The sequence below is a fragment of the Salmo salar genome, chromosome 04 (assembly GCF_965601325.2).
Source record: "Salmo salar chromosome 04, fSalSal1, whole genome shotgun sequence".
In the NCBI taxonomy this organism is placed as follows: Eukaryota; Metazoa; Chordata; class Actinopteri; order Salmoniformes; family Salmonidae; genus Salmo; species Salmo salar.
In genome coordinates, this window is record NC_138294.1 from 25,387,301 (window position 1) to 25,407,754 (window position 20,454).

The window sequence follows — 20,454 nt, forward strand, 5'->3', positions numbered from 1 at the left end:
AGCACCTCCCCATCTGACTTCTTCACCTGCGGGATTATCTAAAACCGTGGGTTTACACAACCGAAGAATTTCTGCATAAACTGTCAGAAACCGTCTCAGGGAAGCTCATCTGCGTGCTCATCGTCCTCACCAGGGTCTTGACCTGACTGCAGTTTGGCGTCGTAAGCGACTTCAGTGGGCAAATGCTCACCTTCGATGGCCACTGGCATGCTGGAGAAGTGTGCTCTTCACGGATTAATCCCGGTTTCAACTGTACCAAGCAGATTTCAGACAGCATGTATGGCGTTGTGTGGGAAAGCGGTTTGCTGATGTCAACGTTATGAACTGAGTGCCCCGTGGTGGCGGTGGGGTTATGCTATGGGCAGACATAAGCTACGGACAACAAACACAACTGCATTTTATTGATGGCAATTTGAATGCACAGGGATACTGTAACGAGATCCTGAGGCCCATTGTCGTGCCATTCATCCGCCGCCATCACCTCATGTTTCAGCATGATAATGCACAGCCCCATGTCGCAAGGATCTGTACACAATTCCTGGAATCTGAAAATTTCCCAGTTCTTTCATGGCCTGCATACTCACCAGACATGTCACCCATTGAGCATGTTTGGGATGCTCTGGATCGACGTGTATGACAGCGTGTTCCAGTTCATGCCAATATCCAGCAATTTCGCACAGCCATTAAAGAGGAATGGGACAACATTCCACAGGCCACAATCAACAGCCTGATCAACTCTATGCGAAGGAGATGTCATGCTGTATGAGGAAAATGGTGGTTACACCAGATACTGACTGGTTTTCTGATCCACATCCTTACTTTTCTTTAAAGGTATCTGTGACCAACAGATGCATATCTGTATTCCCAGTCATGTTAAATCCACTTTTTTTATTGACTGATATCCTTATATGAACTGTAACTCAGTAAAAACTTTGAAATTGTTGCTTGTTGCGTTTATATTGTTGTTCAGTACACTTGGTGTTACCTTAGATTTTAAACTGTCATGGTCAAAACATATAGATTCAATGGTTGTAAAGATGGAGAGAGGTCTGTCTGTGATAAAGAGATGCTTTCCTTTTCTGACACCACACTCCACAAAGCAAGTCCTGCAGGCTCTAGTTTGATCTTATCTTGATTATTGTCCAGTCATATGGTCAAGTGCTGCAAAGAAAGACCTAGTTAAGCTGCAGCTGGCCCAGAACAGAGTGGAACTTTTTGCTCTTCATTGTAATCAGAGGGCTAATATCTATACTATGCATGCCAGTCTCTCTTGGCTAAGAGTTGAGGAAAGACTGACTGCATCACTTCTTGTTTTTATAACAAACCATGTGTAAGGAAATTCCAAATTGCTTGCATAGTAAAATTACACACAGCACTGACACACACACTTACCCCACCAGACATGCCACCACGGTTCTTTTCACAGTCCCCAGGTCCAGAACAAATTCAAGGAAATGTACAGTATTATACAGAGCCATGATTGCATGGAACTCCATTCAATTTCATATAGCGCCAGTGAACAGCAAACCTGGCTATCAAAAAACAAATAAAGCAACACCTCACGACACAACGCCTCTCCCCCATGTGACCTACTGGTTGTGTGGATGTACAAACGTGTGTGTAACTGATAGATGCGCGCACACACACGTTAATGTTTTTAAATATATGTAAATTGTCTGTAATGTCTTTTTCGTTATGTGTCGGACCACAGTAAGACTAACATTCGCCATTGGTGTCGGCTAATGGGGATCCTAATAAAATAAAATCCTCTTCATGATAACTACAGTATCTTTCAAGCTGAGAGCAGACTTGTTTAGAAAGAACAGTGTGTCCGTAAGAATAGAGTAGAAAAGAGTGACTTTATTCCATCTACATCACCTCAGTAAGGTAAATATTCAACTGACCTTGTTTTAGCCTAGGTTTACTGTCTCTCTAAAAACAGTTCACACAAACCCATTTCAAATGACAAGTTAACAAAGGGTTAATGAGGGGCATGTGGTTAGTTACCCTCCTAAACAGTTTGTAGAGCCATCCAGTCAGTCTGCAATCTCAAGTACAGGTGCACATTCGTTCATGTTTAATATTTTACCCCAGTCATCACAAGACCTTAAGCCTTCAGGCCATTGACATGGTGACATACGGCAGTATAAATACAGCTTACTTTGAGTGTGACTTGTTTTGCCTGGCTACTCAAACTTCTTGCTCCGGCCAAACGCTATCAGAGTACCTCCCTGACGATTTCTAAAACGCAAACATTCTAACCGTTCTGATTGGTCGCAGAAACCGATGGGTCGGGCCAGAGCCAGAACACACATTGGGTAAAGCTACGTTTTGAAAATTCGTCATTGGCTTTGATACCGATTGGTTAGAAATGATCCAATTGCCGATGACTTTGTTTTGTAAAACACCCCTCACTTTGATGTCACCACAAACGACTTCAATGATGGCCGTCTCAGACTGAAGTACGTAGCGAACGATAGAGCAGCGGAATAATTCAGTTTGATTCGTCAGGCAATGACTTGTGTGGCTGGGGAAGTCAATTATTGAGTGGCAATGTTTGCTACAATCATGGGAGATGCATAACAATAATACACATAACATATATGGAAGATGATAGAGGGGAGGATGAAAAATATCTGATTAAGGAGAACTCCTACCTACTACCCAGTGTCATGGGAGGGCAATAGGGGAAAGGGACACAGTAAGGGGTTGTTTTTGGACCTCTTCCCCAATGAAAGCATGACCTCAGGGTCATCTCAGCAGACCTGGCTTGTTATAAAGGTGTTATAAAAAGAGGGTGTATTTTGATCACCTATTTTTAGTACATAAAGGAACAGGTACAACCTGATTGTGTGTGTGGGGGGGGGGGGGATAAAGGTGTTATATAAAAGAGGGACATATTTATTATGAACAGAACATAAGCAAAACCAAATTCAGAGGGGAAATATAGTATTACTCTTCAGTAACATGACAGTGTTTTGGCTATGCCAGCACACCAAACAAGTCTTATCATGTGAGAATGTGAGTTTATCCAGATGCTCAACTGAGGGATTTGGTAATCCCCACCCAAAACTCAAGGACATTTCACATGATAACTATAATATTTCAGCTAAATAATAGTTTCCAGATATCTCCTGTGTACATCTCAAGACCCAATGCTATGATTGCTCCCTGTTGTGGACACTCCTATGTCTGATAAGGTAACTCAGGAAGGAGAAGCTCTTGTAACACAGCTTACACTTGAAGGGCCTCTCCTTGATGTGAATGGTCTGGTGCTTCTTCACATAGGTCGCCTTTGCAAAGCGCTTCCCACACGTGGGGCAGGAGTATGGCTTGTCTTCGTCTGTGCTAATGCTCGGCATCCCACGTTGTGACCCAATGACACCAGAGGAGGTAGAAGCAGGAGCCACCACCCTCAGGTGGTTAGTCTTTGAGCTCCCTCCTTGACCTCTAGCCATTGTTTGGGTGTTGTTGGGATTGTGTTCTGTGTTATAGGCTAGATACCTCTTGTGGTGAACGTCCATCCTGACCCTGTCTGTATTGGTGGGGTAACTATGAGGTAGCTGAGGAAGGCTAGACCCAGGTCCAGACCCAGGACTTCTATGAACCCAGTCACCAGGCATTACACAAGACCCTGAAGGTGAAGACAGACTTGCTGCTAGACTATCCCCCGGGGGGTCTCCCACCACTCTCTGTGGAGGCTGAAGCCCAGGGTGACCTGCTCTGTTCATCATGGATACTGTGGTGTTTGTATCATAGGAACAGGAGGGTCTATCTCTATCAGCCCCAGGCCCTACTTCATCCCTGCACTGAGACTGTGAAGAAGAGGGTCTGGGCTGCGGACTGGATCCTCTGTCTCTCTGATGACCACCAGGACTGTTGTTCAGTCCACCTGTCCACTGGTTGTGTTCTGTGTGTTGGAGTCTCGGTCCCTCGCGATTCCGTCCCCGTTCCGACTCGGGAAGGAAGAGCGACGGCTCCTGGTTCAGGGTCCTGATCAAGAGCCAGGGCTTGAGACCAGCCACCTCAGAGGCCCAGTCTCTCCTGCCAGCAACACCAGATATCAGCAGGTCTTCATGGACTGCAGACTGTAAACACAAATTGTACAGAAGAGCATATCAAAAGTTTATGAAAGAAACTTTGCTGTACACACAAAAACATAACATGATAATTATCAAATGTTAACCACAGTCAAGTCTGTCTCGAACACTGATTCAAGTACCTAACAGTATGGAGCCAAAAACTGTCTATGTGTTGATTCAAGAATTAAGTATAATGTTTTGGTTCGACTGATAAGGGAAACTCAGTCCCTGCAATAATACAAAAATAACCAAGTCTGTCAGCACAGGGTCAATTTTGTATTTCATTTAAACAAAATGGTCTTGCATTCAACTTTGAAGTACAGTACTTTTATTGCACTAAACGATATGTGACAAATATAATAACTTTTCTCACTATGGTAACACGACTTTCTGTAAGTCTGGTACCCTCGCTTTGATAAAATGAATTTTAGAATACTTTGGAAAAGGTTCAACATTATATTGCACACATCTTCACTACTTCATGTCAGGTAAACACATGAAGGCACTATCATTTCCTCATAAAACACCAGCATCAAACAACAGGTCAGGGTCGCCACTTTTCAATAGTGAATCATTTTTTTACAGACACCATCACACCAACCATCAATCACCATATCATCTACTCTGCCTCATCATACTCATTATTTCCTCAATTCACCTAGATTACATATCACTATAATCTATACATGGGCCGTATGCATTTTCTGCTGGTGTATCCTGAGGTACACTACATGACCAAAAGTATGTGGACACCTGCTCGTCAAACATCTCATTCCGAAATCATGGGCATTAATATGGAGTTGATCCCCTTCTTGCTGCTATAACAGTCTCCACTCTTCTGGGAAGGCTTTCCACTAGATGTTGGAACATTGCTGCGGGGACTTGCTTCCATTCAGCCACAAGAGCATTAGTGAGGTCGGGCACTCATGTTGGGCGATTAGGCCTGGCTTCCAGTCGGCGTTCCAATTCATCCCAAACGTGTTAGATGGTGTTGAGGTCAGGGCTTTGTGCAGGCCAGTCAAGTTCTTCCATACCGATCTTGACAAACCATTTCTGTATGGACCTCGCTTTGTGCATTGTCCTGCTGAAACAGGAAAGGGCCACAAACTGTTGCCAAAAGTCTAGAATGTCATTGCTGCAGCGTTAAAATTTCCCTTCACTGAAAGTAAGGGGCCTAGCCCGAACAATGAAAAACAGCCCCAGACCATTATTCCTCCTCCACCTAACTTTACAGTTGGCACTATGCATTGGGGCAGGTAGTGTTCTCCTGGCATCCGCCAAACCCAGATTCGTCGTCGGACTGCCAGATGGTAAAGTGTGATTCATCACTCCAGAGAACATGTTTCCAGTGCGCCAGAGTCCAATGGCAGCGAGCTTTACAACTCCAGCAGACACTTGGCATTGCGTATGGTGGTCTTAGGCTTGTGTGCGGCTGCTTGGCCATGGAAACCCATTTCATGAAGCTCCCAATGGAACAGTTCTTGTGCTGATGCTGCTTCCAGAGGATGTTTGGAACTCAGTAGGGAGTGTTGCAACTGACAACAGATGAATTTTACACGCTACGCGCTTTCAGCACATGTGAGCTTGTGTGGCCCACTACTTCACGGCTGATCCATTGTTGCTACTAGAAGTTTCCACATCACAATAAGAGCACTTACAGTTGACCGGGGCATCTCTAGCTGGGCAGATATTTGACAATTTCACTTGTTGGAAAGGTGGCATCTTATGACGGTGCCATGTTGAAAGTCACTGAGCTCTTTCGTAAGGCCATTCTATTGCCAATGTTTGTCTATGGAGATTGCATGGCGGTGTGCTCGATTTTATACACCTGTCATAACGGGTGTGGCTGAAATAGCCTAATCCACTAATTTGAAGGTGTGTCCACATACTTTTGTATGTATAGTGTAGCTCCTCTGAAAACCTGCAGTGCCTACAAGCGAATGGCCTCTCTCTTGTGTGGACCTTCAGGTGCATTTTCAGCTGGTCGTGCTGATGGGAAAACCTTTCCTCACACTGGGGCAGCCAAAGGGTTTCTCCTGTGTGGACTCCCATTTGCCTCTTCAGGTTGGACGAGTGTGAAAAACTGTCCTGGCACAGTTGGCAGCCTAACCAGGGAGTGAATGTGCTGTCGCAGGGTTCATGTTCCAGTTGATAGATCCTATAGAAGGCAGGCTGAAGGCAGCACCTGTTAGGGGGTTAACCTGAGGCACCATCAGTCTCTCTGAATCACAACTATAGGAGCAGGACGGAGCATCACTAGCCAAGTCAGTCTCTTCTCTCCAGCCGAATACAGACACCTCCCCGTCCTCGCGGACCAAATCTAAGCCTCGCTCTGGTCTGTTTTGTGTTCGACTGTCTGTTTCTGGTTAACAGTGTTGTTCCCCAGCCCAGAGTTGACGACGGTGTCCCATCCACTGACCTCCACTATGTCGCCTCTGGTCCTGGCCTGCTCAGTGATGTTGTCCCCTGGGCCCTTAACTGCACCCGCCTGGTTCTGGGAATTCAAGATGGCTGCCCAGTCCCCTCTGTTAGCCTCCAGCCAACCATCTACAGGAAGAGGTTAGAAAATAGACTAAAAACATGGAAGATAACTCTACATAAATGTTTTTATAACATACATTATAATGTGTGTTTTTGTATGTAAACATAAGTTGTATTGATTTCATTTTATTGTAGCCAGGCGCATCACTATTCCCATTGAAAATCTATTACTGTATGTAGGCTATATGTATGTATCCCTTACCTTGCTCTCCCATCTTTAGTCCACTCAGCAGATCAATGCTCTCTGGTCCATCTTCTATTGTCTCCTCTTTGACCAGCAGCAGATCAAGCTTCCCATCCTCCATGTCTACTGACTGTAAGAGATACAGAGTGAGAGGATGTTGGATCAAGAAATCTGATATGAGCATCTTCTGATTGGACAATGAGGGATTGCTATGAGTACTATGCAAACAACTTGATTACTTGACACTTAATGGTTTGGTCATTCAAAGGCATGGTCCCACACTTAAGACAAAATGTATCAAGCCCTGGGGCCGTATCCACAAAGCTCCTCATAGTAAGAGTGCTGATCAAGGATCAGGTCCCCATATGTCTAAATAGGTCTTATTATTATCTAAAGGGGTTAAACTGATCCTAGATCAGCACTCCTACTCTGAGAGGCTTTGTGGATACGGGCCCTGACCTAATGACATTCAGACAGTAGTTCACAGTGGGCTCACCTCAGTGAGACTGTGTGTGGTCCTGTGCTGCTCAGCTGGTTCCTCTGTGGGTTCAGGAGGAGGTGTAGTCTGGTTGTCCTCCATGACCATGGTCCCCTCAGGGTTCCCCAGACCCTCCTCCTTCACCAGCAGCACCTTTGGACCTTCCTCTTCCTGGAAAAGACAGGTGATACAGATTACACAGACATACTCCCTCAGGTACAGACACACAGATAATAAACACACTTCAACATGGAGTGTTTACCCATCCCCACTACGTTTGAGGCCTATACTGTAGTTACAAAATTACATTGTTGTTAAACCCATCAAGGTGGACATAAATATGTGGGTAAATATGAGTCATCAGACATACCTGACTAAACTATGAGGTGTACAGTAGGTTTGTTAGTGTGTGGGTATATTTAGTAAGTGTATAATGGTTAAAGCGCTGTTGTGTGTATGCAGAAAAGGATGACATCAGATGTGATGTATACTAAAGAGAGTCTCAATGAAAGTCTTAGAATGAAGAGTCCCATTTTGTGTTTATTAAACATAAACAAGTGTTAAATACACCACGTGAAAACCACACATACACATCTCTCTGCGTGCCTGGCAGACATCTCAGCTTAGATGTCAGCCCACGGCCTCAAGTTCAACCTCGACAAGACGGAGCTGCTTATCCTCCCGGGGAAGGTCTGCCCGCTCCAAGACCTCTCCATCACGGTTGACAACTCCACGGCGTCCCCCACTCAGAGTGCAGAGAATATCAAAGCAATGGCTCATTCCTGCAGGTCCTAATCCAGGCTGTTTTCATCTCCCTGTTTACACGACTGCAACTCTGTTGGCTGGGTAACCTGCTTGTGCCATCAAACCCCTGGAACTTATCTAGAACACCGCAATTTCCCAAGATCTCCCATGTCTCCCTGCTCCTCAGCACACTCTACTGGCTTCCAGTCGAAGCTCACATCCACTGCAAGACCATGGTGCTTGCCTACAGAGCAGAAAGGGGAACTGCCCCTCCCTACCTTCAGGCTATGCTCAACCTCTACACCCCAAATCGAGCACTCCACCACCTCTGGTCTCTTGGCCGTCCCACTAACCATGTCAAGCAGATCAAGAGATACAGTGCCTTCAGAAAGTATTCATACCCCTCGACCTATTCCACATTTTGTTGTTTTACAGACCAAATTCAAAATGGATTAAATAGATTTTGTCTCGCACTCCTTCACATATACCCCATAATGACAGAGTGAAAAAATGTTTTTAGACATTTTTGCAAATTTATTGAAAATGAAATATGTAATTTACATAGAATCACCTTTGGCAGCAATTACAGCTAACATGTATTGACTCAGGGGTGTGAATACCTGAGTCTTTCTGGGTAAGTCTCTAAGAGCTATCCACACCTGGATTTTTCTTTTCAAAATTCTTCAAGCTCTGTCAAATTGGTTGTTGATCACTGCTAGAAAAACATTTTCAGGTCTTGCCTTAGATTTTCAAGTAGATTTAAGTTAAAACTACAGTAACTCGGCCACTGAGGAACATTCACTGTCGTCTTCTTCGTAAGCAACTCCAGTGTAGATTTGGCCTTGTGTTTTAGGTTCTTGCCCTGATGAAAGGTGAATTCTTCTCCCAGTGGCTGGTGGAAAGCAGACTGAACCAGGTTTTCCTTTAGGATTTTGCCTGTGCTTAGCTCTATTCCATTTTATTTTATCCTGAAAAACTCCCCAGTCCTTAACGATTACAAGCATACCCATAACATGAAGCAGCCACCACTATGCTTGAAAATATGGAGAGTGGTACTCTGTAATGTGTTATATTAGATTTGCACCAAACATAACACTTTGTATTCCGGACAAAAAGTTAATTGCTATATCACATTTTTTTGCAGGATTACTTTAGTGCCTTGTTGCAAACAGGATGCATGATTTGGAATATATTCCTTCTTTTCACTCTGTCAATTAGGTTAGTATTGTGGAGTATCTACAATGTTGTTGATACATCCTCAGTTTTCCATCACTGTCATTAAACTCTGTTTTAAAGTCACCTTTGGCCTTATGGTGAAATCCCTGAGTGGTTTCCTTCCTTTCTGGCAACAGAGTTAGGAAGGGCATCTGTTTCTTTGTAGTGACTGGGTGTATTGATACACCATCCAAAGTGTAATTAATAAAGTCACCATGCTCAAAGGGATATTCAATGTCTGCATTTTGGTTAGGGTTAGGCAAAAGCTTAGCATTGTGGTAAAGTTTAGGTTTAAAAATCACATTTTAATAAAGATACATTTTAGAAATAGGCTGTGTTTCTGACTTTGTGGCTGTGGTAACTAGTGACAACCTAGAATTAGCTTGACCCCGAGTTAATACCCTGGTGACAGACTGCTTCATCAACAATGGTAAATGTGTGTTATGTGAAAAGATGTATAAAAAAAAAAAAAAAAAAAATACTAGCTTATCAAACCGGGTAATTACTCAGCCAAGCAGATACAAGTAGTAGATCATTTTGGTTGTGAAGTGCATTATCAAAAGCGTTCTCCTCTCTTTATAACAAAATGCAATTAACCCCTTGGCTGTCTATTGTATAACACCGTCACAGGCCCTCCCAGTCAACCCCACCTCATAATATGAGGAAGTAAATTGTTTATAAGGATTGCCTGCTGCAGTTGTTTTGAGAAATGTCCAGTTTGCAGCCAACATAGAGAAGACCAGCAAGGGGACCCTCAACATCACGCAGACATGCCCTCGCTGTGAGCATTCCTATAAATGGAACAGGGAGGACGAAATGTATGCATTCACTACTGTAAGTTGCTCTGGATAAGAGTGTCTGCTAAAATGACTAAAATTTAAATGTAAAATGTTTGATGTATTTGATACCATTCAACTTATTCTAGTCCAGCTGTTACCATGAGCCCATCACAATAATTATGGTGCCACCAACCTGATCTACGCTGGCAAAGACCTCACCTCCAGCCTCACCTCGTTTGCTCAACAACAATTGTCGATAGGTAGACCAGAATTAGGTAGGTTTAGTCTGACCTGTTCAAACTTCAACATAGTATATGTTTGTTTGTCAGATATCACCAATCCTAACTGCCATTGGTAATAGAACAGTGACTGTGTATATGTTGACAGATGCATCTATGGAGCCAGCACTTGGAGACTTGCAAGATGATGTGATGGAGTCCTGACCGACAGACAGGCTGGATACTGACGTCTCTGAGACCTGGCACTCGGCATAACATTTTTACTAGATAACTTTTACTTGCATTGTCTTTTTTTTTATTATTAAATGGTATCAGTCAATATGGGGAGGGAGAAACTGTGTATTCTGCACCAGGATCAGGGAACTCCTGTTTTATACGGGACACAACACAGGAAGGTATGACCACTGACATGTTTGCTAAGGCAGCAACATTACCGCCAGACAAAATGCAGATAGGCAGAGTATCTGTATCGGCTGGGAACGACAATGAAAGGTCAAAGGTTCACATTATTATATTAGCAGAACACTGCTTCTTTGGTATATTGTAAAGGGGGGTTTATTCTACATGGACCTGTTACTATATTTGAAAGTTATCAAAATACTTAGTTTAGAATATTTACATAAATTTGGCAATAACATTCTTGTCGTTTTTACACTGTAGGCTACTGACCTATTTAAAGCTTCCTCCGGCATCTCACCATACATCTACCAACTGCTTGTAGTTATTGTACTTAGCAAGCAGGAGGTTTGTTTGTTGTGACTGAGTGGGGGGGGCTGCAGGCAAGGTTCCGACATATGGGTCGGTCTTGGTGGTGGCAAGGACAAACACAAGAAACACCCACATTAAACCCCCCCACCACCAAGTCAACTCAAGTACGGCTTCTGTCATGGCCGACAGCATTTCTTGAGGAGCAAGTTCAAAAACAAGGCCAAATCAGCAGCTGCAATTCCCCCTTAATGTTGAGCCCTGATTTACTACGACTTTGATATGTGGTTCTCACCCAGCCATCTTAAGATGAATGCACTGATTGTAAGTCGCTCTGGATAAGAGCATCTGCTAAATGACTATAAAGTAAATGTCTCAACTAAAACTCTGCACAAACTTGATAAAATCCATTTATTTTTTCATTAAAAAGTATCTTGGGGTAGCAAATTAGGTAGTTTAACGGATGTAATGAAACAGGCACTTGTGAACTTCATTTAGCAGAGTACAAACACAATATATAACAGTCTTTTTAGGCTTATACACAGTGTACAAAACATTAGGAATACTCATTATTTCCTTGACAGACTGACCAGGTGACTTCAGGTGAAAGCTATGACCACTTATTAAAGTCACTTGTTAAATCCATATCAATCAGTGTAGATGAAGGGGAGGAGACGGGTCAAAGAAGGATTTTTAAGCCTTGAGACATGGATTGTGTATGTGTGCCATTGAGGGTTAATGGGAAAGACGAATTGAGGCTGTTCTGAGGGCAAAAGGGGGTGCAACTCAATATTAGGAAGGTGTTCCTAATGTTTTGTACACTTAGTGTATATGCTTTATGTATCACATAATGTATGTATGCAATGTTCTACCCAGGAATATTCAACACTGAAATCTGTTACTCTCGTTATTCCAAATGCATCTGTGGATCTTTAAAAAAAAAAAAAATGTATCTGTGTCTTTATGCAGGGTTTGATCTAAACATCAGAAGCTATCGAGTGGAATGATTATTTTCTATGTTATAGAGTAGAATGTTTTTTCTGCTGGTGTATCCTGAGGTAGCTCCTTTCTGAGAACCTCTTCCCACAGTGTGTACAGGCGAACGGTCTTTCTCCCTTGTGGACCTTCAGGTGCATTTTCAGGTTGCCAGCCAGGGAGAACCTCTTCTCACACTGGGGGCAGCTGAAAGGTTTCTCCCCTGTGTGGACCTTCTGTTGCCTCTTCAGGTTGCCAGCCAGGGAGAACCTCTTCTCACACTGACTACAGCTGAAGGGTTTCACCCCTGTGTGGATCCTCTGGTGGATCTCTACCTTCTGGGGGCAGCTGAAGCCTTTGATGCAGAAGAACCCTGTCTCTTGACTATGGTCTGATGTTGGTCCCCCTCCCCACGCCCTTTGGTCCTTTGAGTTCAATACCTGATCGAAAAGGACACAGCCGTGTGAATCGGAAGGTGCCATTGATACGGACACTGGGTCGCGATCCCTGAAAGAGTGTAAAGGGGAGTTGGTGGCGACAATATGATTTGTCTTTAAGATTTTCCTGTAATCTAAGAAATCTCTTCCTTGTGAGTGTCCTAAGTGAGTCTCGTCTACATTCCATGTCAGAGGAGCGTCGCCCTTCACATCATCTACCACTGTAACCTCCCCTTTCCTATCTAGGCAACCTTCAGAGTATACACTACTACTGTACCGGTCCCAGTCCCCTCTAGACAGATCAGTCTGTGTCTCTAAACCCAAGGACATGTTGCCAGGGTTCATCTCTGTAGCGTAAGAACAAGACGGATCATCACCACTAGAGTGTAATGCCTCACCATCATCACGGGAATAAACCATCCTCTGGCTCTGGCGAAATACCGGTAAATACTGAGCCAGGAGCAGGATGACAGCCCAGTTTCCCCAGTCTGTCTGGGTCTGATCTGCGATCTGAAAAGCAAAGAGCAGATGCATACATTTCTCTCTCTCTCTACCGCAGCAGTCGCGTTCGGATCCTTCCAGACAAGTCAGTTAAAATTACACATACCCGAAACAATTTCAGATCCGACCCAGACCAGTGACATTATTTAGAATTCTGGATCCGGAACCGCTCGGGTATTTAGGTACAGGTGGATCCGTGAAGACCTCTACCTGAAACTGGACACTTTCCTCTGCAACTGGATCCTGGCCTTCCTGACGGGCCGGTACCATGTGGTGAGGGTAGGCAACAACACCTCTGCCACGCTGACCCTCAACACGGGGCTTCTCATAGGTGTGTGCTTAGTCCCCTCCTGTACTCCCTGTTCACGACTCCAACACCATCATCAAGTTTGCTGACGACACGGCGGTGGTAGGCCTTTGTGGTGCTAGGACAACAACATCTCCCTCAATGTCAGTAAAACCAAGGAACTGATAATGGACTACAGGAGAAAGAGGGTAGAGCATGCCCCCCCCACCCACATCGACGAGAGCTTCAAATTCCTTGGCGTCCACATCACTGACGGCTTAACATGGTCCATACACACCCACACAGATGTGAAGAGGGCACCATAGCACGTCTTCCCTGTCAGGAGGCTTAAAAGATTTGGCATGGGCCCTCGGATTCTCAAAAAGTTCTACAGCTGCACCATTGAGAGCATCTTGACTGGCTGCATCACCACTTGGCATGGCAAATGCACTGCCCTCAACCGGAAAGCGCTACAGAGGGTGGTGCGGACAGCCCAGTACATCACTTGGGCCGTGCTCCCTTCCATCCAGGACCTCTATATCAGGTGGTGCCAGAAGAAGGCCTGAAAAAATTGCCAAAGCCTCCAGCCACCCAAGCCATAGTCTGTAAACGGTACTAGAGCATTGACTTTCGGACCAACAGGCTCCGAGATACTGTAGCTTCTACCCCCAAACCACAAGTCTGCTAAATAGCCATAAGAGTGCTAAATAGTTAATTAATTGGTTAGCAGACTACCTGCACTGATCCTTACACGTGGTCTGCTACTACGAGGACGATCAGTTGTCCATCCTGTCTCCCTGTAGCGCTGTCTTAGGCGTCTCACAGTACAGACATTGCAATTTATTGCCCTGGCCACATGTGCAGTCCTCATGCCTCCTTGCAGCATGCCTAAGGCACGTTCACACAGATGAGCAGGGACCCTGGGCATCTTTCTTTTGGTGTTTTTCAGAGTCAGTAGAACGGCCTCTTTAGTGTCCTAAGTTTTTATAACTGTGACCTTAATTGCCTACCGTCTGTAAGCTGTTAGTGTCTTAACGACCGTTCCACAGGTGCATGTTAATTAATTGTTTCTGGTTCATTGAACAAGCATGGGAAACAGTGTTTAAACCCTTTACAATGAAGATCTGTGAAGTTATTTGGATATTTATGAATAATCTTTGAAGACAGGGTCCTGAAAAAGGGACGTTTCTTTTTTTGTTTAGCTCCATTCTAGTATATTTTATTCCTCTTGTGTTACTATTTTCATGGTGAAGTCTACACCCGTTGTATTCGGCGCATGTGACAAATAAAATGTTATTTGATTTTAATAGCTGAGTGAACCAGTACTGTAATTTCTAATGTTACACTATGACACTGACCTCTATCACGATAACATGCTGGGTTGAGGTTCCAGTCCCCTCATCTATAGCTATGGGTTGGTCATCTCTCCATGTATTGTGTCCCGCTGGCTTCACAAAGCTCCTGTGGCCTACAGTGAGATGTCCTTCACCTGAGAGTGATTGGGGGAAAAGAGGTGGTTAGGTTAGGTACTGTCAATGCTCAACGCTATATTGTACACTATTGACACTGTTTACAATTGGCAAGGACGCAAGGTAACACTTTTCATAACATTTTGATATACTATTTATTGATTGATTGATGTTCCATGCATCACATTGTTTTTATTGAGTATGACAATAAGTAATTCAGTAAATCAGAATCTGGTTTGAATATGATACTGGCAGTGCCCGAAATCTGGCTTGCCTACTACTTAAAAACGGCATACTAATCATACTATATATTATTTAAAATGTACTGTTTAGTAAAAACGTATGCCCTAAATAACAAATACCAATATACTAGGCTCATCCATACTGACATGCTTCATCTAATGCGCAATTGCGCTGTTCTACGCAATTCATTCATTTTGGTAGCACATCCCATACTTCAATATCAGCTATTTTTGACTACTATTCAGTGACGTAAAGTACTTAAGTCGTTTTTGGGGGTATTTGTACTTTACAATTTATATTTTTTACAACTTTATACTTTTACTTCACTACATTCCTAAAGAAAAGTATGTAAGTTTTACTCCAAACATTTTCCCCTGACACCCAAAAGTACTCGTAACATTTTGAATGCTTAGCAGGACAGGAAAATGATCTAATTCACACAATTATCAAGAGAACATCGCTGGTCATCCCTACTGCCTCTGATCTGGCAGACTCACTAAATACATGCTTAGCTTGTAAATTATGTCTGAGGGTTGCAGCATGCCCCTGGCTATCCATAAATAAAACATTTAAAAAACGGTACCGTCTGGTTTGCTTAATATAAGGAATTTTAAATTATTTACACTTTTACTTTTGATACTTAAGTATATTTAAAACCAAATACTTTTACTCAAGTAGGATTTTACTGGGTGACTTTCACTTGAGTCATTTTCTATTAAGGCATCTTTACTTTTACTAAAGTATGACAATTGGGTACTTTTTTCCCACCTCTGCTACTATTTATAGGTGACGCGACAATGTGAGAATTCTATACTGAACAAAAATATTTTAAAAATGCAACATGCAACAATTTCAAAGATTTTACTGATTTACAGTTCATATAAGGAAATCAGTAAATTTAAATAAAATGGCGCTAATCTATGGATTTCACATGACTGGGAATACAGATACGCATCTCTTGGTCTCTGCTCTGCAGAGGCTGTATTGTGCAATTTGGGAATTTTGTGATTGATGGTTTTATTATTTGAAGTGTAAACTACTAGAATTCAGTGGCTACAGGCATACAAATAGATAAAAGCTAAATACCTGTGAATTTAAAATGTGTCCCATCTATCTTGCTGTGCAGCTGGCTAGCAGGAAGCTCACTGTCTCAGCCTAGGCTAATTATTGGCTGGAAACGGTGCAGTTTATCCTCGCATCACTATAATAACTCATCAAGACCAAACATAACAATGTAACCCAACTCAGGTGTAGCCCTACCTTATTTTACCTTTATTTAACCAGGTAGGCTAGTTGAGAACAAGTTCTCATTTACAACTGCGACCTGGCCAAGAAAGCAAAGCAGTGCGACACAAACAGAGTTACACACGGAATAACAAACATACAGTCAATAATACAACAAAAAAAGTCTATATACAGGGTGTGCAAATGAGGTAGGATAAGGGAGGTAAAGGCAATGAATAGGCCATAGTGGCTAAATAATTACAATATAGCAATTAAGAAGTAATATAGCAACTTAGAAGTAAGCTGTGTTTTTAGACTAGTATTGCAACCTTCTGCTTTCAGACTTAGTGAGAAATGTGTGTCTGTGTTAGGCTGTGTGTGTGGTGTGTGTGTGTGGGAGGGGAAGTTTGTGTCTGTGTGGTGTGTGTGTGTGGGGGGGAAGTTTGTGTCTGTGTGGGCTGTGTGGGTGTGTGTATGCAGGTGGCATGGCACAGGTTTGGGCGTATTATTTGGCACTCTAGGCCTAATCAATTAGACCTAATCAGTTAGGCTACTGGATAGAACATACCTGTGCTATATAGACTAACTCTTACTAATTGGTAAATAGTTAACCTGACTTTTGTTCAGGATTATGTCATCCCAATTATATGTACTCCTATTACCCCTGGTGTGTGTGCGTGGCATCTTACCCCATAGCGTAAACATTCTTAAATACTAACGCATACAGCACACTATGTATTCTATCTTCTTTATTCTCTTGGACATATGTATATAACCTGTTACCAATGCTGCTACTGTTTGTCATGTTTGCACTGTTACTGTACACTTGGCCATTTAAGTCACCCTTGCTGCACTGTGTACCATATTAATGCACATACATACTGATATTTGATGAGAGAGCGAGATGCCCACGTTGGTGTGTATGCATGTGTGGGGAGGGGGCTCTATTTCTCTGGTCTTAATGTCCTGACAAAAAAACTCCAATCTGCTAGTGGGATGTCTCAACTTCCTGAGGTCTTTGAGAAGGTGGCAATTAGGCTACACATGCAGATATTACAGTAATGGCACAGCAAGTGTTATAGGCAGTATTGCAAACTGCAGTATTCCAAGTTCATTTTTTAACTATTACTTTGCCCACAAGAGATCCACTTGACTGTTTTAAAGTTAGTTTGGTGTGTCTAGCTTAAAAGGGGTAAATAAAATCCCATTGAAGTGAATGGAACGTTGCAATTCACTAATTATCTTGTATTTCTTTATGAAATTGTTACAACCTCCCAGTTCTGCATAAAACAAAATATACACTGTCTACAAAACATTAAGAACACCTTCATAATTTTGAGTTGCGCACATACCCCCCCCTTAGAACAGTCTCAATTCGTAGGGGCATGGACTCTACAAGGTGTCGAAAGCATTATGCTGGCCCATGTTGACTCCAATGCTTCCTACAGTTGTGTCAAGTTGGCTGGATGTACTTTGGGTGGTGGACCATTCTTGAAACACATGGGAAACTGCTGTGTGTGAAAAACCCTGCTGCATTGCAATTCTTGACACAAACTGGTGCGCCTGGCACCTACTACCATACCCCATTCAAAGGCACTTCAATCTTTTGTCTTGCCCATTCACCCTCTGAATGGCACACATACACAATCCATGTCTCAATTGTCTCAAGCCTTAAAAATAATTTTTGAACCCGTCTCCTCCCCTTCATCTACACTGATTGAAGTGGATTTAACAAGTGACATCAATAAGGGGTCATAGCTTTCACCTGGATTAAACAAATACAGCATGTTAAGCCCATTTATTTAAAGTAAGGTGGTCATATTAACATGCACTGAGTGTACAAAACATTATGAACACTATGCGCTTTCCATGACAGACAATGTCATGGAAAGAGCAGGTGTTCATAATATTTTGTACACTTAGTGCATGTTAACAATATGACCACCTTACTTTAAATAAACGGGCTTAACATGCTGTATTTACCTAATTTGCATAAAGTAGTATAAAAGTTGCATTCGAATTTCATAAATTGTTAAACTCTCAGTTTTGCATAAGGAATTAAGATTTGTTAATAACATGACCACCCTACCTTAAATGATTGATTATACGTTTCTGTAATTATGCATCCCATACGGCCTCATTTGCATATTAAATCAACCTTAGCATAATATTGAAGTTAAACCTCATACTCTTTTACTTTTATTTTAATTAACTCTGCTCTACATCAGCCATGAAAATGGCATAACAATATGACAACCCGATATTGGACAAAACGTGTTGAAATTAATAATCCAGACAGGTGATTTGGTGCCATTATTGAATAGGGCAAAGGTGTCAAACTCATTCCACGGAGTGCCGAGTGTCGGCGGGTTTTTCGCTACTTCCTTGTAATTCATTGACTAATTAAGGTCACTAATTAGTAAGGAATTCCCCACACCTGGTTGTCTAGGCCTTAATTGAAACCCCTGGACTAGGAATTGACCTTTTTCAATCACTTGGAAAAAACTCCTATCCTCATGAAATAAAGTGTTCTGTGTTCCTGAGAAGCTTCTCTATAACATGGATTACAAAGTATAACACCAGAAACAGTTTCATTTTGACCTCTTAACACCCTCCTATTTAGAACGCAATAATGGGTATTCGGAAAAATGGCCATCGTGTCTCTGTGCAATAATTGTTTGTTTATTTTACCAAGTAGGTAAATTTAAGGTAAAATAAAATATTGCAAGATAGCTTAATAATCAGGGTAAGTATTGTATACTATCCAAAAACCCAATTCTGGGTAACACATCTGAACACATGTCCAGAAAATAACCTAACATTTTCAGCCTTCTCCAAAAAAGTACCTCTTGCCATTCCTCTGTATCGGTCGAGGATCTTGACACTACTGGGACGAATGGCAAGGGCGCGCTCTCGTATTGTCCTCTCTGCGCGCTCCCGTGCCACCTTCAGTTCCAGTAGCTGTAGTTTCCTCCGCAATCCCCTGTTTTCTTTCTGGCTTTGAGACATTTCCAAACGCAAGACTGCATAGTCGTCGTCTACGAGTTTACAGATCTCTGCCACGGCTGCATTCGCAAGCACTTCCATAATCGAGGCTATTTGAGTGTGAAAAACCATATCGATAGCCATTGTTTACTAGTATCGTTAGCAGCTAGCTAGCGTTACCTAGAAAACATCTAACAACCAAGTCCTGTCTCCAACGCGAATTAAAGACTACCCGAGTTAAGTACGTGTTGTTTTGCAGTTAAAATGAATCGGATTGAGTTCCAGGGAGTTAAAAAATGTCTAAAAAATAAAAACGCTAACGTAGAAATTGTTCTTGATCACTACTCACTTCCGCTTATTACTTATTTACGTTTGTATTGACGGATCGCAACCAACTGAAAGGTGCATACACCGCCACCTACTGTACTGGAGTGTGAGACCGCCCTCCAATTATTCTCTTCACTAAACCTGAGCTGTGTTCGAATACTCACATGCTGTCCAGACCGGACACGTCGCAAAATAAATTTAGAAATCCATGTTATTCAATTATTGCACCCACACTGCTCGCGTGCGCCAACGAGCGTATGCAATGCCAAGGGCTAAAATAGAACTCCTTTCTATTTCAGTACCCACTTGCCATCTCCTCATTGGTTATGTAACCGATATGAAATGGCTAGTTAGTTAGCGGTGGTGCGCGCTAATAGCGTTTCAATCAGTGACGTCACTCTCTCTGAGACCTGAAGTGGTTGTTCCCCTTGCATTGCAAGGGCCGCAACTATTGTGGCGCGATGGGTAACGATGCTTCGTGGGCGTCATTTGTTGATGTGTGCAAGGGTCCCTGGTTCGAGCCCAGGTTGGGGCGATTATACCCACGTGGGTGATTGAGAGACTAACTGTTTTGCCGGTTGTCTTGGTGATACTATGAAAGTGTAGATGGATCACCATATAAGTTCAAAGATGAAAAAGCCTGGAAGGAGGAGAGATGACTAGAAACGATTTTGTTGTCCGTTTTATGTGTGGATTAATTGTCGGAGTAGAGGACCTTGTGCATTTCAGGTAAAATAACTCAATGTTTATATCCCAGGACAAATTAGCTAGCAACAGCAAGCTAGCTCAATAGTACAAATTAGCCAGCAAGTGCAAGCTAACTAGCTAAATTGCCATACATGTTTAATGCTTTTCGACCTGTCCCCAAATTAATGTCATTGGTTCAGAGTTTGTTTTGATATTTGAACCTGCTTGTCGTGATCGCGTTTGGTGTAGGTGGACAAAATACATGTATGCACGATGGCGCACGCGCGCAGCCGGTTTGGGTTCCTTGTCATACTAACCGTACTATTTGTGACGTGAATTGAGTATATGGTATG

The 20,454-nt window shown here is 42.8% G+C and overlaps 1 protein-coding gene across 1 annotated transcript; it reads right to left on the minus strand.

The window, feature by feature from the left end:
* Positions 1-1,840: 1,840 nt before the first annotated feature.
* Positions 1,841-19,583, minus strand: LOC106602462 (uncharacterized). Its single transcript, XM_014195130.3, has 6 exons — positions 18,949-19,583; positions 14,525-14,655; positions 7,304-7,456; positions 6,826-6,937; positions 6,502-6,629; positions 1,841-4,088 (listed from the first exon to the last, which is right to left on the minus strand). Exons 1-6 carry the CDS (start codon positions 19,229-19,231, stop codon positions 3,159-3,161), a joined length of 1,737 nt encoding a protein of 578 aa, XP_014050605.2. The 5' UTR covers positions 19,232-19,583; the 3' UTR covers positions 1,841-3,158.
* Positions 19,584-20,454: the final 871 nt, after the last annotated feature.

Coding starts and splice junctions, on each gene's coding strand:
- LOC106602462 (XM_014195130.3), bottom strand. CDS start 19,231: ATGGCTATCGATATGGTTTTTCACACTCAAATAGCCTCGATTATGGAA. Junction 14,656..18,948: donor ATACAGAGGAATGGCAAGAG/GTACTTTTTTGG, acceptor AATCACTCTCAG/GTGAAGGACATCTCACTGTA. Junction 7,457..14,524: donor AGCATGTTATCGTGATAGAG/GTCAGTGTCATA, acceptor TGTCTTTTCCAG/GAAGAGGAAGGTCCAAAGGT.